The sequence below is a fragment of the Protopterus annectens genome, chromosome 1.part0, assembly GCF_019279795.1.
Source record: "Protopterus annectens isolate FY-2018-M chromosome 1.part0, PAN1.0, whole genome shotgun sequence".
Classification (NCBI taxonomy): Eukaryota; Metazoa; Chordata; order Ceratodontiformes; family Protopteridae; genus Protopterus; species Protopterus annectens.
This window is the reverse complement of record NC_056725.1, coordinates 698,893,232-698,913,933: the sequence shown is the minus strand read 5'-3', so window position 1 is coordinate 698,913,933 and position 20,702 is coordinate 698,893,232. Positions and strand designations below refer to the sequence as shown.

General features: G+C 42.7%; 1 protein-coding gene across 3 annotated transcripts in view; it reads right to left on the bottom strand.

Moving 5' to 3' along the window:
• Positions 1-20,702, bottom strand: part of SIPA1L3 (signal induced proliferation associated 1 like 3) — a 3,185,962-nt gene that overhangs the window by 1,414,560 nt on the left and 1,750,700 nt on the right. For all 3 annotated transcript variants that reach the window (XM_044062280.1, XM_044062270.1, XM_044062288.1), the window contains exon 12: positions 15,689-15,816. In XM_044062280.1, the coding sequence (XP_043918215.1) occupies positions 15,689-15,816 (128 nt within the window). The remainder of the gene's footprint in view (positions 1-15,688; positions 15,817-20,702) is intronic.

Genomic DNA, 20,702 nt, shown 5'->3' with positions numbered 1-20,702 from the left:
CAAATACACCATAAGAGACTCCCCCCTAGCTAGCTATTAGGAGGGTAAATACCCTAGGAGTACCACAGAGGGGAAGGAGGGTGGGTAATCCTGACTGCAGATGCTATCCTGTTCGGACATCTACATTTATGGTAGGTACAAAACTGTACTATGTCCTTCAAGGATGCATCTGCAGTCATAACAAATGGGTAGAATACCATAGCCAAACTAGGGGTGGAGGAAGAAAAATTATGGTGTAGTTAGGATCCCTTGCAGTACAGCAGTGGCAAACCCTGCTCGGGATCTAGAGTATAGAGGTAGATTATAATGCTTGGCAAATGTATGCACGGAGGTCCAAGTAGCCTCAATAATGTCCTTGGTTGCCACTCCTCGTAAGAAAGCTGTGGTAGTGGCTGTTGCCCTTGTAGAATGAGGTCTTATGTTCTGTGGAATTGGTTTTCCATGGTAGGAGTAACAGAATCTTATGCAATTTCCTATCCATTTAGAGATTGTCTGTTTGGAAATTGCTTTTCCTTCCCTTCCTGTTGCATAGGCTACTAAAAGCTGGTCAGTTTTTCTGTTACCTTTGGTTCTGTCCAGGTAGTAGCGTAACTGTCTATGTACATCCAAGGTATGCAGCAGTCTTTCCCCTGTTCTGTGGGTTGGGAAAGAAGGTAGGTAGGTGGATTGCCTGGTTTAAAGACACTCTGGATACCACCTTAGGCATAAATGTAGGATTAGTTCTCATGGACACCCTATCTTGATGGAAGATTAGGAAGGGTTGTACTGCCATTAAGGCCTGTAGTTCAAACCCTCCTTGCTGAAGTAATTGCCAGTAGGAAAGCAGTTTTCCATGATAGGTGTTGAAGATCTGCTGTTGCTGCTGGTTCAAATGGAGGGAGTGTTAATTTTTCTAGCACAAAGTTCAAGTCCCATGCTGGCAATGGTGGTTTCCTAGGAGGTTTTACATTCTTGATCCCTCTGAGGAACTGCCTGAGTAGAGGATCTGAAAAGACAGGTGGATCGAAGCTGTACTCTGCTGAAATAGCTGATGCATGTATCTTGATGGAGGAATAGGACAGGCCTGTATGTAGAAGCTCTGCCAAGTACTCCAGGATGTTAGCAATATCTATGTTCGACACATCTTTTCCTCTTTCAGCACTCCAAATGACAAACCTTTTCCATTTTCCTGCATAGTTCCTTCTTGTTGAAGGTCTGCGTGCTTCAAGGATAATGTCTTTAACCCTTTGGGATAGGTCTGGTTTAGGTGCTGCTATGTGATGTTCCAGGCAGTCAGTTGCAAGGTTTTTAGGTTTGGGTGCATGATGTTATAGTTGTTCTGAGTTAACATCAAAGGCATCAGGGGTATTGACCACATTCTCCCCCGAGACATGCTCCTCAGCAATGGATACCAGTGTTGTCTTGGCCAATTCGGAGCTATCAGGATTATCCTTGGGCATTCCTCTCTGATTTTCAGTAGTACCTTGTCCATCAAAGGGAGAGGTGGAAATGCATATGCTGTCAGGCCTTTCCAACTGAAGGATAGAGAGTCCACCTTCCATGCAAGTGGGTGGTATGTCCTTGTGCAGAATTTTTTCAGCTGGTGATTGAGTGGGGATGCGAATAGGTCTATTTGTGGCATTCCCCATTTCTTTGTGATGGCCTTGAAGATGTCCGGGTGTAGCATCCATTCGTGAGCATCCGAGGTGGTTCTGTTTAACATGTCTGCTAGGGTGTTTTCTTTTCCCGGCACAAATATTGCCTGTAACTGGATGTTGTAGCTCAGAGCCATATTCCAAAGGTCCAGAGTCATTCTGCATAGTGGGTATGAATGAGTGCCTCCCTGTTTGTTGATGTACCACATGACTGTGGTGTTGTCTGTCCTTATCATTAAATGGCCTTCTTTGAGGAATGGTCTGAATTTCTGGATTGCTAGTTTTACTGCCAGCATTTCTTTTTGGTTTATGTGCAGGTGCAGCTGGTCTTGAGTCCACAATCCTTGTATGCATTTGTCCAACATGTGCGCCCCAGCCTAGGTCTGAAGCATCTGTTGTGATGGTTTGGCTTGCTTGAAAGTTGTGGAAGGGTAAGCCTGGGTTTGACTGGCATGCTTGAGCCCACCATAGGAACTCCTGTTTCAGGCATGGGATTAGTGGGATTTCGGTTTCTAAGCTGTGCCTGTGTTGAGACCATAAATTCTTTAGGTACCACTGTAGCTTTCTCATATGCAGTCTGGCATGTGGGACCAAGATTATGCATGATGCCATGAAGCCCAAGGCCTGCAGTACTTTTCTTGCTGTTAGTTTGTTCTGCTTTGTTAATGCCAAGAAGTAAAGAGGGAGTTGTTTTGTTTTTCTGCCGTTAGGAATGCCATTTGTTTTACTGTGTCCAATTCTGCACCCAAGAATGTTCTTGTTTGGGATGGTATCAGTCTTGACTTTTGTAAATTGACTGTGTATCCCAGGGCTTGTAGTAAGCAAATGACTCTTTGTAAATCTGTTGTCAGCTTGCTTTTGTTGTCCGCTTGTAACAGGCAGTCGTCCAGGTATGGATAAATTTGGATTCCTGTAGCCTGCAGTGAGCGATTACTGATGCCAGGCATTTTGTGAATACTCTGGGCAGTAGATAAGCCAAAGGGCAATGCTGAGAATTGATAATGCTCTGATCCTGCAAGAAATCTGAGGTATCTTCTGCAATTTGGTCGTATGGGGACGTGCAGGTATGCCTCCTTGAGATCTAGAGTTACCAGCCAACACTCCTTGCCCAGCATGGGAAGAAGTTGCTGTAGGGTCAGCATTTTGAATTTTGGGACAATGATGTATGTGTTTAAGACGGACAGGTCGAGAATAGGTCTCCAACTTTTCTCTTTCGTTGGTACTAGGAAGAGTCTGGAGTAGAATCCTTTGCCCTGTTCTGTTATAGGTACTCTTTCCACAGCTCTCATCTTTGTTAATTCCGCTATCTGCTTTAGAGCTTCTGCTTTTTGATTTGGAGGTAGGTTTGGCATTCCTCTTTTTACTGGTAAGGTGTGGAAGTGGAACCTGTAGCCTTGGTCTATGGTTTGCAAAATCCACTTGTCTTTTGTGATATAGTGCCAATTTTTGAAAATATGGCTAACTTTCCGCCTAAAGGTGCTGCTATTTGCTCCCTGGTAGTGTGTCAGAGCCAAGTCACTGTGATTGTTCTGTTGTAGTGGCAGTGGTTGTGTCTGTGCCTCGGTTATTGCCTTGCCACTGTCGTCCTCTGTAGGCACCTCCTCTGGATTGATTTCTGCCTCTAGAGCGTCTATTCCTGCCTCTTTCAGATTTTGAGGAGTCTGGAAAGGACCAATTTTTGGCAGGCCAGTTCCTGCTAAACCTTGGGGGCTGAACCTGTAAGAAATCCTTAACTGTTTGTACAGATTTTGCCTTCTCTTCCATTTTCTTCATTACTTGCTGAGCAGGTGTACCAAATAGACTGGTCTTATCCATAGGAGCATCTAACAGCTTTGCTTTAACATGATCCGCAAGGCCTGTTCTTTCAACCATGCATGCCTTCTTATCACTGTGCCAGTCATGGCTGATCTAAATGAAGCCTCCAGTGCATCATAGCCACATTTTAAAGAATGGTTACTAACATGTTGGATGTTATTTACCATTTCTAAAACATATTTCTTATCTAAGGAGTCATCAGAGGACAGCTTCTTAGTTAACTGATCAAGCATAAACTCTTGGTATTGGATCATATGAAACTGACAGTTTAAAGCTCTAGCTGAGAGAGTAGCAGAGGTGTAAACTTTTTCCCCCATCTCTAAGGACCTGGATTCCCTTTCAGAAGGAATAGGGTTTTTTGCTGAGGTCGAGGCTACTGCCTTAGGCCCCTGGGATATAGTCTCAGGATCTGCAAGTTGGGCCTTGTATAGGTGGTGATGAGTGTCTGGCACCCTGTAAAATCTATCTGGTTTGGCAGGGGCTGGAGGTAAAGTATCAGGAGCGGTGCAAACATCATTAAATGCATCATCCACAACAGGCAGTACTGGAGGTATAGCTAAGGGCCTATGTTGTGGTAAGTGCAGAAATGTCCTAAGCCTTTTTCTTGAATCTGAGAAATCTTGTCCCTGCCATTGGAATTGTTCTCTCATGGTATGTAAGGTTTCCCCAAAGGAAAATTCCTCTGGTGGAGAGGCAGATGGAATGGATTCTTCTGCATCTGAATCTTCATAAGTAGAAAAAGGAGCCTCTGGCTGGTCTGAAATGTCTGAGTCATCCGCAGAATCATCAGAGGACACTGGCTCGGGGGGCTCTGCCCTAGATCTCTTTTCTGGGGGCTGAGAGGCCCTGTCTGGGTGAGATTGGGATCCTCTAATTAAGGATATTAAATCCTCCGCCAGAGTAAGCATTTGTGAACTAGAAGTGGGCCTGTGTGAAGGGGGCTTAACAGGCACTGATTTAACAGTTTTGGCTGCTTTAGCCCTGGCAAAGGCCTTAATAGACATGGCTGCAGGAGGCCTAGCAGCACCATGTGCTGGGGTAGAGACATCCAAAGGGATGGTGTCTGATAAATCACTAGGAACCACAGTAGTAGGCAAAACTTCTGAGGCCGATTCAACTAAGGTAGCAGGAGCCTCAGTAGTAGTCATGGATTCGGCTGAAGATTGACCGGCTTTCTCGGTTTCGGCCGAAACCGAGACACTCGCTTGCTTAACCGTGGTTTCGCCGAAACCGCTGACCGCGAGTGTCGGTCTTTTTCTTTGCGTTTTTTAACAATTTGGGTAGTCAGAGGATCCGACGGCATAATGTACGCAAAATCTGAGCCGAAAAACTGTTCAGCAAACTCCGACCGACGCCTAAGCGTTCGTTGGTTGAAGGAAGCACAGGCCGAACAGGCTGCTACGTCGTGGTCTGGGCCTAAGCAAGGCAGGCAGTAAGAGTGGAAATCTTTATGAGGTATTTGTTTCCCACAAGTTAAACAGTTATTGACTTTTTCTGACATCGGCTGAGGCAAGAAAGAGTCCCCAACTGGGTACTTAGCTTTAGAAGTCTTCAAGTAGTATTCGGTAGTAGTAATCTCTGGATCTGACTGACCGGCACTTGCGAACAGCTTCTGCTTCGGCACCACGCTGCAAGAAAGACTGGGGAAATGGCGTCGGCTGATGCCTTTATACCCGAAGACCAGCAGAGATGACGTCGGGTGAAGTGCGACATCAGCCGAAGCCGGACCCAGACTTTGGAATCCGGCCGACCGAAGGGCTGCCTGACGACAGGACAACCCATTTGTTATGACTGCAGATGCATCCTTGAAGGACATCATGTGAATCAAGCCTGCAGGGAAATCTAATAGCCAACGGTAGTAGACAGACAGAGACACCCATTCACAGATGGATGGAATGAAGGTATTCAATGTACACCTATTTAACCATGCTCAAAAATCTAGCATCAAAAACCCTTCTTAATGGATCCTTTGCAGGGCTGACTCCCAAGCAGTAACTACCAGGATGGAATGCACAAGAGGACTGCATTTGCAAAGATCTCAAAAGACTTGAGTTCTGAGATGATGACTGCAAAAGTCAGCCTGCCTGACTCCAGATGTCATAGCAAAAATACTTTGTTAAGGTGTGCAACACAGACCAAAATGCTCAGACAAAGATGTCTGCAATGGAGACATTCTTGAGCCATGTATTGGAGGCAGTCATTCCTCTACTGCAGTGAACATTTGTCATTGGGTGGTTAGCCACCTGACAGCAAAAGGTCAATGTAGTCAGTACTCCACTAGCAACATAGCCCTGGTGAAGACGGGATGGGACAACTGTCTATGTTCTTCAAATCCTGAACATTTTTTTCAGGACATATGCTTGATTTGCAGCATCTGCTTAGGTGTTAGAGGACTTCTCTTACCGGATTTCTACTTACAGAAGACAACTCTAACAATGCATTTAAAAGGAAAAGTGGGTTCATCTTAAGGTACTCCCTTGTCTTCATAAAAGACCAGATGTATTCCCTAGAAGTGATGGCCACCAGCAAGAAACGAACTCCAACAATGCTAAGCCAGCAAGCTTATATGGCACATGAAAAAGCCTGCCAACCATGAAGTTCAGACACCGCAGTTGTTTAAAGTACTGCTTGATTAATCAATGCTAGGCAACAATGCTGCCCTCCACCAGGTCAGGATGTGCGAAGGTACTAAACATATATACCATACCTACAGAACAAATGAGGCCCAAATCATACTGGTATCTAAGATAAGATCTCAAACTAGCTGATGACACAGGGCAATATGGGGTATTTTATTGCTCTAAATGAGAACTATTTCCATGAGCTGGCAAACGCGTGCCAAGTGTAATACTTCCTAGTAACTTCAATAACCTCTGAAATTCCAGTCAACTAACCCAAAGGGATCACAAAGTCTATATCAGAGCCAAGACCCTGATGTCACTGTCACCCCAACAATAGAAAGCATTTCTAGCTTGTACTTAACAGTCTGAAACCAAATCATTCTTGACCAGTAAAGGAAGATGAGAACAAGTTTTGTTCCTTCAACCCTAAACTCTGCAATAAGACACAGAATTAGCTTGATTATATACAGAAGCCGTATGTCATGACAGGGAGAACAAATTGCTACAGTAAAAAATGGGAAGTGGCTAAGGGCACCATTTGGGCAAATTCCTATGCCAACATGGTATTCGCACAATGGGAAGACAATTACTGGCTTACAAATAACAGATATGTTACTTGTATTAAATATTAAGTAATAATAGGGTTTCAACAAGTGTTTACAGGAAAACTTGTAGAAGAAATAGCCTTCTACATAGAAGTAGCAAGCACCCCCCAAATGTATATAGAAACATTGTCAAGGGACAATGTATGAGATTATCTAGTCTCAGCAGTGAACAACGGCATTCTGAAAATGAAGTTTTCTGCCTTACGCAGCAACTGAGAGATGGAGGTTATAGAGAAAAAGAGATTACATCTATTATAATGAGACCATTCCGCTTAGAGAAGAATAGGCGAAACCCTGCTATTCTGAGGACTCCGTTACAAGTGTGATGGGTGGACAAGAAAACTTTATTAGGGATCAGCAGAGAATATCGGTTCCCATTTTTAACTCTAGCAATGTTAATGCCATTTGTGACATTGCAAGAAAGAACTGTCCGACACTAATGAGAGAGAATAGAATAAACAGATAGTAGGTAAGAGTCCAAAATTCTTGTTCAAAAATAAGAAATTATTGAAAAGAATGTTATGTTATGGGGCAAAAGAGAATATGTCTGTCAGACCTACACCAACTGGGACTTTTCCGTGTAATAATTGTGCATTCTGTGATTATATTTCTGAAGAGAACACATTTACACATCCAACTATGGGACAGGACTTTACTCCAAAGTTGCGTGCTGATTGCCTTAGTAGAAATTTAGTCTACCTTGCTATTTGCACGGTATGTCCTTGTTTCTACGTAGGCAAGACAACACCCCCTCTGAATGAAAAGATTAAAGAACATCTGAGTGAGGTACGTAAAACAAGGGTTTCAAATGCGTTGGCTAGACATGTCTTGAATAATGACAGTAGCCATATTTTCAAATTTAGGAACCTTGATGATTGGATGGGAGAAAGGAAATTCACCCTGGGGATCACGTCAGTCGCCTGCTAGACAGGGGTCCAGGGAAGTAAATAGTGTGGGAAGAAATAGCAAGGGAATTGTTATGGCTAGGCTTGTATAGGTCCTAGGACCAATAGCCTAGTACCAACCTATGAACCTATGGTATTACAGCTGACTATTCCAAATAAGAGGATGAATGACCTGGATAATCAGACTGAACGTAATGAACTTAGATGGATAATTAGGTTGTAAAGCCAATAAAGAAATAAATTTAAATGGCTCTGTCCCTTTAAAGCTAGCATTGAAGATTCGGCCAATTAAATGAATGAACTTAGGATGTGTAGGAGATGAGTGGTCTGCACTATATAAATAGGAAGAATGCAAATTTTGAATTAGGTCTGATGAAGTGCTGATATGAAGCATGAAAGCGCTTACCTTGTTTTACATTATTTTTTAGTTTGAGTTGTTTGCTATTTTAATAAAGTGTATGCTTTTTTACTGGAACCTTCTGCTGGATATCTTTTTCTATTATAGTATCAAAGAATAGAAGCACCCACTGCATGGACATTTCCAGGCTATGAGGTGATGACATACAGGTAAAGGAAAACAACGAGATTTTTTTTTTTAAAATAAGAAAAGTACAGTTTTGTACCTACCATAAATGTAGATGTCCGATAGGTATGCATCTGCAGTCATCACATATGGGTTGTCCTGCCTCAGGCAGCCCTTTGGTCGGCCGGATTCCAAAGTCTGGGTCTGGCCTCGGCTGATGTCGCACTTTCCCCGACGTCAGAGCGTCTGGGGTATAAAAGCATCAGCTGACGCCATTTTCCTCAGTTTTTCTTGCCCCAGATGCCAGGTGCCCTCTAAGGAAGGCTAAAATTTGGAGAGATGCATTTTAAAAAACAAATCCAAACATGCACAGTATTATAAAAACAAATACACCATAATAGATCCCCCCAGCTAGCTATAAGAGGGGTAAGTACCCAAGAAATACCACTATAAAAGGGGTAAGCACCCAAAAGAAAAATACCACAGAGGGGAAGGAGGGAGGGTAAACCTGACTGCAGATGCATACCTATCGGACATCTACATTTATGGTAGGTACAAAACTGTACTATGTCTTTCAAGGATGCATCTGCAGTCATCACATATGGGTAGAATACCATAGCCAATCTGGGGGTGGAGGTACTAAGTAAAGGATGGTGTAGCTAAAATACCCTGCAGGACTGCCGTAGCAGAGCCTGCTCTGGATCTGGAATATAAAGGTAAATTGTAATACTTGGCAAATGTATGCACGGAGCTCCATGTAGCAGCTTCTAAAATGTCCTTGGTAGCCAGCCCTCTTAGGAAGGCTGTGCAGGTGGCTGTGGCTCTCGTGGAATGAGGTCTAATGTTAGCTGGCACAGTTTTTCTATGAAAGGAGTAACAAAAACAAATGCAATTTCCTATCCATTTTGAAATTGTCTGTTTGGAAATGGCTTTTCCTTGTGCCCCAGCAGCATATGCTACAAACAGCTGGTCAGTCTTTCTGTAACTTTTAGTTCTGTCCAAGTAGTAGCACAACTGTCTGTGTATGTCCAGGGTGTGCAGAAGTTTCTCCCCTTTATTTTGTGGTTGTGGGAAGAATGTAGGCAAGTGAATAGCTTGGTTCAAAGATACCCTGGATACCACCTTTGGCATAAATGTAGGATTGGTTCTCAATGAAACTCTGTCCTGATGAAAAATAAGAAATGGCTGTACTGCCATTAGAGCTTGTAACTCAGATACTATTCTTGCTGAGGTTATGGCCAGAAGGAGGGCAGTTTTCCAAGGCAGAAACTGTAGATCTGCAGATGCTGCTGGTTCAAAGGGAGGAAGTGTTAGTTTTTCCAACACGAAGTTAAGGTCCCAAGTAGGTAGAGGTGGTTTCCTTGGAGGATTGATGTTTTTGATTCCTCTTAGAAACTGTCTCAGGAGAGGATGAGAGAAGACAGGTGGATCAACATTGTATTCTGCTGAAATTGCTGAGGCATGTATCTTAATGGAAGAGTAAGACAGGCCGTTGTGGAACAATTCTGCCAAATATTCCAGTATATGTGCCATGTTCATCACTGTCGCATCTAGGCCCTTTGTTGTGTTCCAAGTGTGAAATCTTTTCCATTTTGCTGAATATGCCTTCCTTGTGGAAGGTCATGAAGCTTCCATAATAATATCCTTCACTCTCTGGGATAGCTTATCCTGAGGATGAGTCAAGGTATTTTCCAGGCAGTTAGTTGCAAGGTTTTCAGGTTGGAATGCAGAGTCTTGAAACTGTGTTGTGTCAGTAGAAGTGGCCATAGGGGGAGAGGCCACGGTTTCGTCTGTGACATGCTCTTTAACAGCGGGTACCAGTGCTGTCTTGGCCAGTTTGGAGTTATCAGAATCACTCTGGGCTGCTCTGTTCTGATCTTCAGTAAGACCTTGGTAATTAATGGGAGAGGTGGAAAAGCATACACTGTTAGAGCTTTCCAGCTGAAAGAGAGAGCGTTCACTTTCCATGCTTGTGGGTGGTATGTCCTTGAGCAGAATTTCTTCAGTTGATGATTGTGGGGGGAGGCGAACAGATCTATTTCCAGCCTTCCCCATGATTGTGTTATGAGTAAGAAGATGTCTGGGTGCAGCATCCATTCGTGTGCATCCATGATATTTCTGCTTAAGCTGTCTGCCAGTATATTTTCTTTCCCTGGCACGAACTGGGACTGCAGCTGTATATTGAGTTTCAAGGAAAGTTCCCATAGATTCATTGCCAGTCTGCAAAGAGGGTAGGAATGGGTGCCTCCTTGCTTGTTTATGTACCAGATAACTGTGGTGTTGTCTGTCCTTATGAGTAGGTGGCCTTGATGAAGAAAAAGTTTGAAGGACTCGACTGCGTGTATCACTGCCAGCATTTCCTTTTGGTTTATGTGCATGCATAGCTCTCTTTGTGACCATAGCCCTTGGATACATCTGCCCTCCATGTGTGCTCCCCAACCTTGGTCTGAAGCGTCCGTAGTGATGGTTTGGTTGGCTCTTGGCTTGCTGAAGGGCAACCCACTGTTTGAATGGTAGGCTTGAGCCCACCACAGAAATTCCTTTTGGAGGCATGGAATGAGTGGGATCAAAGTTTCTAAACTGTGACTGTGCTGAGTCCATAAACTCCTTAGGTACCATTGTAATTTTCTCATATGCAGCCTTGCTTGTGGGATCAGAAGAATGCAAGATGCCATGTAACCCAGGGCCTGCAGGATTTTCCTTGCAGTCAGCTGAGTTTGTCTTGTCAGATTCTTGAAGTAATCCGGTAGTTGTTTTTGTTTTTCTTCTGTGAGAAAGGCCATTTGGGTGGTTGTGTCTAGATCCGCACCCAGAAAAGTTATTCTTTGGGATGGAACAAGTCTTGATTTGTGGATGTTGACTGTATATCCCAAGGCTTGCAGTAGGTGGATGGCATAATCCGAGTCCTTTAACAAAGTTTGCTTGCTGTCCACTTGTATAAGGCAGTCATCCAGATATGGGTAAATTTGAATCCCCTGAAGTCTGCAGTGTGCAATTACTGATGCCAGGCATTTCGTGAATACTCTGGGCGCAGTAGATAAGCCAAAGAGCAATGCTGAGAATTGATAATGCTCTGACCCTGCAAGAAATCTGAGGTGTCTTCTGCAATTTTGTCTGATAGGGACATGCAGGTATGCCTCCTTGAGGTCTAGAGTCACCAGCCAAGACCCCTTGCCCAGCATGGGAAGGAGTTGCTGTAGAGTCAGCATTTTGAATTTTGGCACAATGAGGTAAGTATTCAGTGCGGACAAGTCGAGAATAGGCCTCCATTGATTTTTTTTTCTTGGAACAAGGAATAATCTGGAGTAAAATCCTTGGCCTTGTTCTGAAAGAGGTACCTTTTCTATAGCTTTCATTTGTATTAAGTTGGAAATTTGTTTCAAAGCCTCTGCCCTCTGATTTGGTGGCAGGTCTGGCATGCCTTTTCTTTTTGGCAATGTGTGGAAATGGAACCTGTATCCTTTATCGATTATTTGCAGTGTCCATGTGTCCCTTGTAATGCTGTGCCAATTCTTTGAAAATAAAGAAAGCTTTCCACCCAAAGGTGCTTCTAATTGAGCCCTGGTCGGCGGAGTCTAAACAAAGTCATTGAGTCTGTCCTGGTGTAGCAGTTGTAGTTCCTGCACTACCTCTCTGGTTGGGAGGCTGCCATTGACGGCCTCTGTAGGAGCCTCTAGCTTGCCCTCTACCTCTGGCACGCCTATTCCTGCCTCTCTGAGATCTGTCTGAGTCCGGAAAGGACCAATTCTTAGTAGGACAATTTCTGCTGAATCTCGGTGGTTGGACTTGCAGAAAGTCTTTGACTGTTTGCACAGATTTTGCCTTTTCTTCAAATTTCTTTAAGACCTCTTGAGCTGTGGAACCAAATAATTTTTGCTTTTCCATAGGAGCATCCAAAAGCTTAGCTTTAACATGGTCTGGCAGAGATTGTTCCTTCAGCCAGGCATGCCTACGTATGACTGCACCTGTCATAGCTGACCTACATGAAGCTTCCAATGCATCATAACCACACTGCAAGAAATGGTTACTAACCTGCGTTATGTACCAGATCCTGAAGGGATTTGCGATGAAGGGGTTCAGAAGAAGACAGTTTCTTATGCAATTCATCTAACAAATACTCTTGGTACTGTATCATATGAAATTGACAATTTAATGCCCTCATGGAAAGAGTTGCAGAAGTATACACTTTTTTACCCCATCTCTCTAAAGCTCTGGACTCCCTTTCAGAGGGTAGAGGATTTCTAGCAGTGGCAGCTGCAACCCCTTTTGGACCCTGGGAAATAGTTTCTGGATCAGCAGAGTGGGCCTTGTACAGGTGAAGATGTGAGTCCGGGACCCTGTAGTACCTATCAGGTTTGGCAGGAGCCGGAGGGAGAGAGTCAGGGGTTGTACTAGCATCAGAGTACACATCATCAATGACATTCAAAACAGGAGGTATAGCTAAAGGCCTATGCTGAGGTAAATGTAAAAAGGTCCTTAATCTCTTTCTAGAATCACAGAATTCCTGACCCTGCCATTGAAAATGTTCTCTCATAGAGTGTAATGTCTCTCCAAAGGAAAACTCTTCAGGAGGGGTGGCCGAGGGTATAGATTCTTCAGCATCAGAATCCTCGTAGGCGAATAAGCCTCCTCCTGGTGGTCTGACAGAGTAGAGCCATCAGAGGACTCATCTGAGGAGTGGGGGTCAGAGGGCTCAACCCTGGGCCTTTTGTCTGGAGGTGGTTGCGAGCCCCTGTCCGGATGAGGTTGAGAACCTCTAATTAAGGAGATAAGATCCTCTGCTAAGCTAAGAATCTGTGAGCCAGTAGAGGGTCTCTGAGAGGTAACCTTGGGAGGCAAAGCTTTGGAAAGTTTAGCAGCTTTAGCCCTAGAGAAAGCCTTAATGGACATGGATGCAGGAGGGTCTGGCTGCACCACGTGCAGGAGTAGATTTGTCTAAAGGAATGGTGTCGGAAGGTTCCTGGACACCAGTTTCAGTAGGTAATTCAATAACCGACTCGGCCGGGGCCTCCGGGGCCGAGGTAGTCGGTTGTGCGGTTTCGGTAATCGGAAGTACCAAGGACTCGGTTTCAGCCGAGACCGAGACACTCGCGGTAGGCCTGACCGTGGTTTCAGCCGAAACCGTGGCCCGCATGTGTCGGTCCTTGTCTTTCTGTTTCTTAACTAAATGCGAAGTAGGAGTCTCTGACGGCATCTTGTAAGCAAAACTAGCCCCAAAGAAATCCTCTGCAAACTCCGACCGATGTCTAAGAGTTCGTCGGTTGAAGGAAGCACAGGCTGAACAGGCCGAGACGTCGTGGTCTGGGCCTAGGCAGGGGAGGCAGTAAGAGTGGAAATCCTTATGAGGTATTTGTTTCCCACAGGTTAAACAATTATTAACTTTATCTGACATTGGCTGAGGCAAGAAAAAGTCCCCAACAGGGTACTTAGCCTTTTCGAAGTCTTCGGTAGCTGAATCACAGGAGCTAGCCGACCGGCACTTCCGAACTGCTTCTGCTTCGGGCACCACGCAGCAAGAAAGACTGAGGAAAATGGTGTCGGCTGATGCTTTTATACCCCAGACGCTCTGACGTCGGGGAAAGTGCGACATCAGCCGAGGCCAGACCCAGACTTTGGAATCCGGCCGAACGAAGGGCTGCCTGAGGCAGGACAACCAATATGTGATGACTGCAGATGCATCCTTGAAGGACATCATCTTTATTGAATTATGACTTGTAGCACAGGCAATCATACATTTTTATAAATGAAAACAAACCATACTGACATATTTTCAGCTGCAAATAATTATATAGCATATATAATCTTCTATACAATTATTGTCGATTGAACATTAAATAGCTCATTCAATTCCTGCCTTCCCTTAAATTTCATTCCTCCTTTAAAACATTATTCTGAATGCACAGTTCCTACAATTCCCAGTTTGCACTATATAATTTTCCCCCTACCCTTTTCTAAAGATCCCACTTCCAGTTCCTTTGTCTCTGTTGCTAGTATACTACTTCTGGTAGAGTTGGTTTAGACTTTGTTTTTTGATTATCTAGTAATTAATATTTTGGCATCCACAAGAATTAAATTCAGCAAGGCCTTACTAAGTCTACGCTCAAAAAATAATTTCCATAGTTACACCAATTTGCTCACCCCATATTTCTGACAGAGTAGTATGCAGGGAATTTTTTTAAGTCTGCCAACTCATTATACTCCCAAAAATATGTTCCCAGTTACCTTTGTCTTCCCCATCACACCTCCAACATTTGCAATCTATCTGAGAAAAACAAAATGGAGTCTGCTTGGGGTATAAAAATACCTATGCAAACACTTCCAAGCAAAAATCCTAAATCTTCTACACTCTGTTGCATATTTGGGAGCTATACATATATTTCCCATTGTTTCTTTGTGAATTACTTATCCAAACTCTCTTCCCAATCTTTTCTAACCTCCATTGATTGATTCCTGTAGTTATGTAATATTTAATTATCCCTGTTTAACAGCAGCTTATGTTCTATATTCAACTAAAAGCTCTACCTGTTCTTTCACTTAGGATCCCCTTATTCATTTCTCTTTGCCTATACTCTGATATCAGCCCTTGATAGGGAGGGCAATCTCTAGTCTGAAGTCCAAATGTATTCTTGGTCTCCTCCCATTCTACTTTCCTTCACTAATTATTTGCTCCAAATACCTTGGTTCCTTTGCTAATTTTCTGCAGTAAATTCTAGCCCCCACTTGCCTATTCTCTATACCCCTAATTGCAGTCCTCCTTATCAGCAGAATCTCTTTTCTCTATTCCTGTGTTGGTTTAATTATTAGGATACTTTCTACTGTATGACTATAATATTCTGTACGTTTATTTTTATTCTCCGAATGGATCTGTATCTAAAATCCCAGTCACTCCTTATTTCTTGAGTTTCCCCATTTAATCATCATCCCTTTCCCGTTTGAATTAGACACATTGATATTCTTGTCCTGTAAGGCTATGGCCATTATGGCCAACACCTTCATAAAGACAATGGGTGCTGAATTTACTGTACAGAATGACAGACCTAGGCACACTTCATAAATTATGATTCCCATGAAGCCAGACTATTCCACACACAAACATAACACACAGCTTGCAGCTCTACTCTCATTTTATCGTCCATAACTAGAACTTTCCATTACTTCATTCCCTCTTTCTAATGTCTGGTTGTGCTGAACAACCAACATGTACATAAACCTTGACTACCTCCTTCATGACTCCCCATGTTTATAACAGGTAATACAATTGCATGCTACAGAACTGTATTATTTTGCAGTGGTATAAGTGGAGGCTTTTGAGGCAGTGAAAGTACCAAGTATAAATAACACTCTTTTACTTGTATTTGGGCAACTTCAGTGGATATACTGATATAACAAGCATGCAGATACCACTATATTCTTCCCATGGGTTCATCTTTACCCACTTGTCTTGTATTTGGAGAATTGACACTTTCTTGCCAGGTACTGTAAAAGTTGCTGCCAGAGATGAAGGAATCTAGCTATGCCTATCATCCTAAACTGTAAGCTTAATGTCAGTGTCTTACTAGTCTGACATGTTTACAGAAGCTGTTACCTGGCTTTTGGTGCTCCATGATGCCTTCTTGGCTACCCAAACCTCCAGATGAAGGATCACCACTGATCACAGCTTCATGTCTGTACTGCTGCTCATAATGAACCAGTGGTCTTTGTGGAGTTGTAAACCTGACAAAGAAAAGGGAGAAACATTAACGGAAGGTTGCTGCTTGTACACAATAACATGGCATTAATTTATACTATAACCTTAACGGAAACACTGAAAATATGATCTCACACAACTATTGTGGAAACCATCTGTCTTTTACAACACAGTTTCCTATGACATTATACAAAAAACATACAATCCACTTAGTCTGTCAATTTATTGGAGGTACCCCCTACTTTTTCCATTGGACTATCCCCCTAACTGCTCTCTTTTTATTTGGTTCTGATAAAAGCCATCCTCTTCTTTCAGAGCTTTCAGTTAAAATATAAACTCTGGCTACGCAACTTGCAAAACTTAAGAAATGTCTATCATTCATTATTACCTTTTTTTTTAAAGACACCAATACCAGTCAAAGATGTTTCTTTCATTTTACATTATTACCCCTCACTGCTCTTCTACTTCTTAATTTGTCTAACAATTGGCAGAACATTCTTCTTCCTCATTTATCTATATATTTTCTACTTCTTTACTCTCAAAGTCCTGCCTTCTTTTTCAGATTTAACCTTAATTCCTTACCTTTGTCTAAGTCTAATACTGCTCTCTCTGACTTCTTCCTCTCATTTACCACCATCTGTCACATCATTTTCATATGCAAGAAGTAATGGCACTTAAGCACTGTCATAAACCTGCCACTGCCCTTCTTTCATTTTATCATTTTACCTACTTAATTTATACAATATGCAAACATTGAGCGAAGTGGACATCCACACATTATAATTTTTACAATTTCCTATTCTTTTCCCCACACATCCATTTATTGGCAATGTGATTAATAGGTAAACAATCCCACCTACTTCCACAAATTAACATGAAATGCCAGGAACTACGGTCTCATGAGCCACACCACTGTTCAATAAATATGCGAGGGAATACTGGCCATAAATGCATACTGTACATGCCTACTGGTGCCTCAAGTGAATTTCTGCAACACCCACATAGGCTTTACTCTGACAATCTGTCTTTGCAAACTACCTACTTAATGTTTGTATTTTCCTATAACTTCCCTTGTAAGTGAGCCAGCAGCCTACCGTAGACCACAAGACCTTACTCCCCTCCTCTGGTCATCTGAGTCCTACATATTTTCCCTCCGTACAGGTTAAGTGTCCTCCACCTCTTTTTCAGCCTGCCTATCTCTATTTCACCACTAGGTGGCAGCACCTACTATCCATAGGGCAATATATCTTTTATTTTTATTTGGCTCCCCTCCTAAGTAGCTGCCTAGGTATCTCTCGAGCCATTGTTCTCCAACTATATCCTGGTTCTTCCACCCCTGAACAGATAACCATAAATAACTTGCCCCTCTGTTTCTCTTCTGATAGTTAGTTATCTTACCTTTTTATTTACATACTCTACCTGCTTATATTGCTTTCACAGCTGCAGTGGCTGATACTTTTTCTGCTGCTGGTTCTTCCTTCTGTTCTTCCCCGCTCCGTTCGCCCTTCAGGCTCACTCCGCTCCCCTACCCTACCCCCAAATCTCACCCACCCCCACCACATCCATACTTATACCCACATAACCACACCTACTTCCTCTCCCACAACTCCTCCCCTTCCTCCTTTATTTCCCTCCCCTGCACAACTTTCCTCCACCACAAATCCCATCAACCCCTTTCTCTATACACCACACATCCCTAATCTCTCTAACTAGTAACCATAAATATCCCATAAAAACCCAAACATGCATCCAAAGTATACACTCTTCTCCATTCAAATACTTCTCTTACTTTACCTAACCTTCATCTACTACCTCTACTATACTCATCCTCCCTATCCATTACTCCTTACAATAAAGTTATTCCTCAATTCAACAATGCAGAATTAATAATAGGCCTACTTCGATTAAATAAACACAAAAATATATGCATAGCCTCACTCTACATTCCCCCAGGCGACAATATCCCCACACTGGAAGGTATCCTCTCCTGGTTCTCTTCCAATATTTCTAATGAAACCATCATCATGGGAGACACTAACATCAATTGGTCTACCATTCAATCCCATACCCCCTCCATTAACATCAACCTGTATAACTTCACTCAACTCATCAACTCCACTACTAGGCCCTCTAAAGACTTCTCTTCTGGCAGTACTTTAGATTGGATATTAGTCTCTCACCCCAACAATTACCCTGATAGTGGAATTCTTCCTGACTCCCTAAGTGACCACCTTTCCATCTTTGCCACTCGCCTCTTTTCTTCCGTACAAGTTTCCCATAACTACATCACTTTCAGAGACCAAAAAAACTTCAACCCAGAAGCCTTCTCTAACTCCCTAAAATTCCTTAACTGGTACCCACTAAAAACTCTTCCTCTGGAAAGTGCTATCACTCACTTTAATTCCACTTTCTTAAACCTGTTAAATGCACATGCTCCCTTAAAAACCAGAAGAATAAAAAACAAAACTACCCCTTGGCTAACTAAAAATACACTAACAACCATACGACTAAGAGATAAAGCCTGGGCACGCTATCTGAAGCACAAATCTCCCACTACTCTTAATGACTACAAAACTCTTCATAACTCAGTAAAGAAGCTTATCACTGCAGACCGACACAACTATTACTCTTCTCTTCAAAGTAAATACAAAAACGACCCACAAAACGTCTGGAGAGGTATATTCTCTCTCTTAAAACCCAGTACAACTGAAAAACCAAACCCCAATCCAAGCGTACAAGACAATGACCTTGCCACCGAGTTTAACTCCTTTTTCACTGACTGCATTTCCAAACTAACCTCTTCCTTCTCCTCCAACCATCCACCTCCAACTTCCTCCCCCCCCCACTCCTCCCCCGCTCCACTCTGTCATCCTACTACCTCCCAACCACTTAAATTCTCCCTGGAACCAATCCCTACTTCCACTATCAAAAAACTTCTGAAAAAGCTAAAACCTTGCACAAATGCCCCCGATAATATCCCCTCACACTTCCTCAGTATAGCTGCAGATAATATCGCCCTGCCAATTAGCATCCTAATCAACCGCTCCATCCAAGAAAGTCACGTTCCTCAAATCTGGAAAAAGGCTTATATAATTCTCTGCCATAAAGGAGGAAATAATACTAGCATTACCAACTTTCGCCCCATTGCTATCCTCTCTCCTATTTCAAAAATTCTAGAGAAATGTATTCACCTTCAACTCCTCCCCTACTTACTAGACAAGAACCTACTAACTTCTACTCAACACGGCTTCCGTCCCAATCACAGCACTATGACAGCCCTCCTATCATTCCTCGAAAATGTGAACAAGGCTAGAGACTCTGGCCTCACTGTATCTACCATTCTACTTGATCTCTCCAAAGCTTTTGACACTATCTCCCATAACTCACTTCTAACTAAACTCTCCAAGCTAAACCTTTCACCTTCTGCTCTAAATTGGTTCACCAGCTATCTCTCAGACCGGCATCAAGCTGTTAAGTGGAAAAAATCCATCTCCTCTTTCCTTAAGAGCCCTACAGGTGTTCCACAAGGTTCCATATTAGGACCCCTTCTCTTTAATATCTTTGTAAATGACTACTATCACTCTATCCCCTATGCTAACATCATCCAATATGCAGATGATTCTACAATCATCTGTGCTTCATCTTCCATTTCAACTCTCCAAAAGCTGACTCAAGATGCCTTCTCCACCACAGAACAGTGGATGAAAGACAACCATCTTGCACTTAATGCAGCTAAATCAAAACTAATGATATTCACCCCCTCTAAAACCAACACAATGGATCAACAACCATTCTCCATCACCAGTCAAAATAATAACCCACTTGAACTGGTAACTGAAGCCAAGCTTCTAGGAGTCCAAATTGATAATAACCTTACTTTCAAGTCCCATCTACTACAAAACATTAAAAAAACCACCAAAAACTAGGCCTGCTGTATCGTCACAAACAATTCCTCTCACCTATTACCAAACTCACTCTCTCTACCACATTTCTCTTACCCTCCCTCCTTTATGGTGCCCCTCTTTTAACTAATCTACAATCATCTCTCAAAACAAAACTTTCAACCTGTTATAATAAAATAGCCAAATTTGTCACTAGCAATAAATCTTCAACCCATCACTGTGTACCACTCCACAAACTAAATTGGCTTGACCTTCCCAACTACCTCTTCTACACTCAACTAACACATGCACACAAACTCATTTTTCAACCATCCCTCTGTCCCTCCGTCCACTACCTTTAAAATTTACCATACTCAAAGACTTCTTAGATCTACTAATCAAAACATGATAGTAGTCTATAGACTCCATCGCCCCCCAGGTCAAATCCTCCTCTCCTATTCACTAGCACGCCTATGGAACTCCCTCTCACCCTCCATTCGTACCATCACTAGCCTTCCTACCTTTAAAAAATCACTCCACTCCTACCTATCATCCACATGGGAATGCTCCTGCTCCTACTCCACATAATCTTTCTATACTCTCTACTGTATTCCACCTTTTACTCTCTCCACCTCAGACAGTAATCTATTCCTTAATAGTTCCTATCCTCCTGAAAGCCTTATGCACCTATCTTGTGCCTATGATATTATTTGATTTCAACTTTACTATGTTTTATTATTTGATTGTATTAATGCTTAACTTTACTCATTGTAATCACTGTTCCTCATGATGTCATGTACAATAATTTGGATGTAAATCTCTATAATATGTAAACTGCATATAACACTCTATAATATGTAATCTGTAATGGAGCTTTTCTCCCCAGGACTCCATTGAAAATGGGTTCTCTTGGCCCAATGGACTATCCTGGTTAACAACAGCAAATAAATAATAAATAAATAAATAAATCTGCCACTCATAGTTAAAATCAGTGGCTCTTCAAAATCTTACCCACCTTGCACTCAGTACTG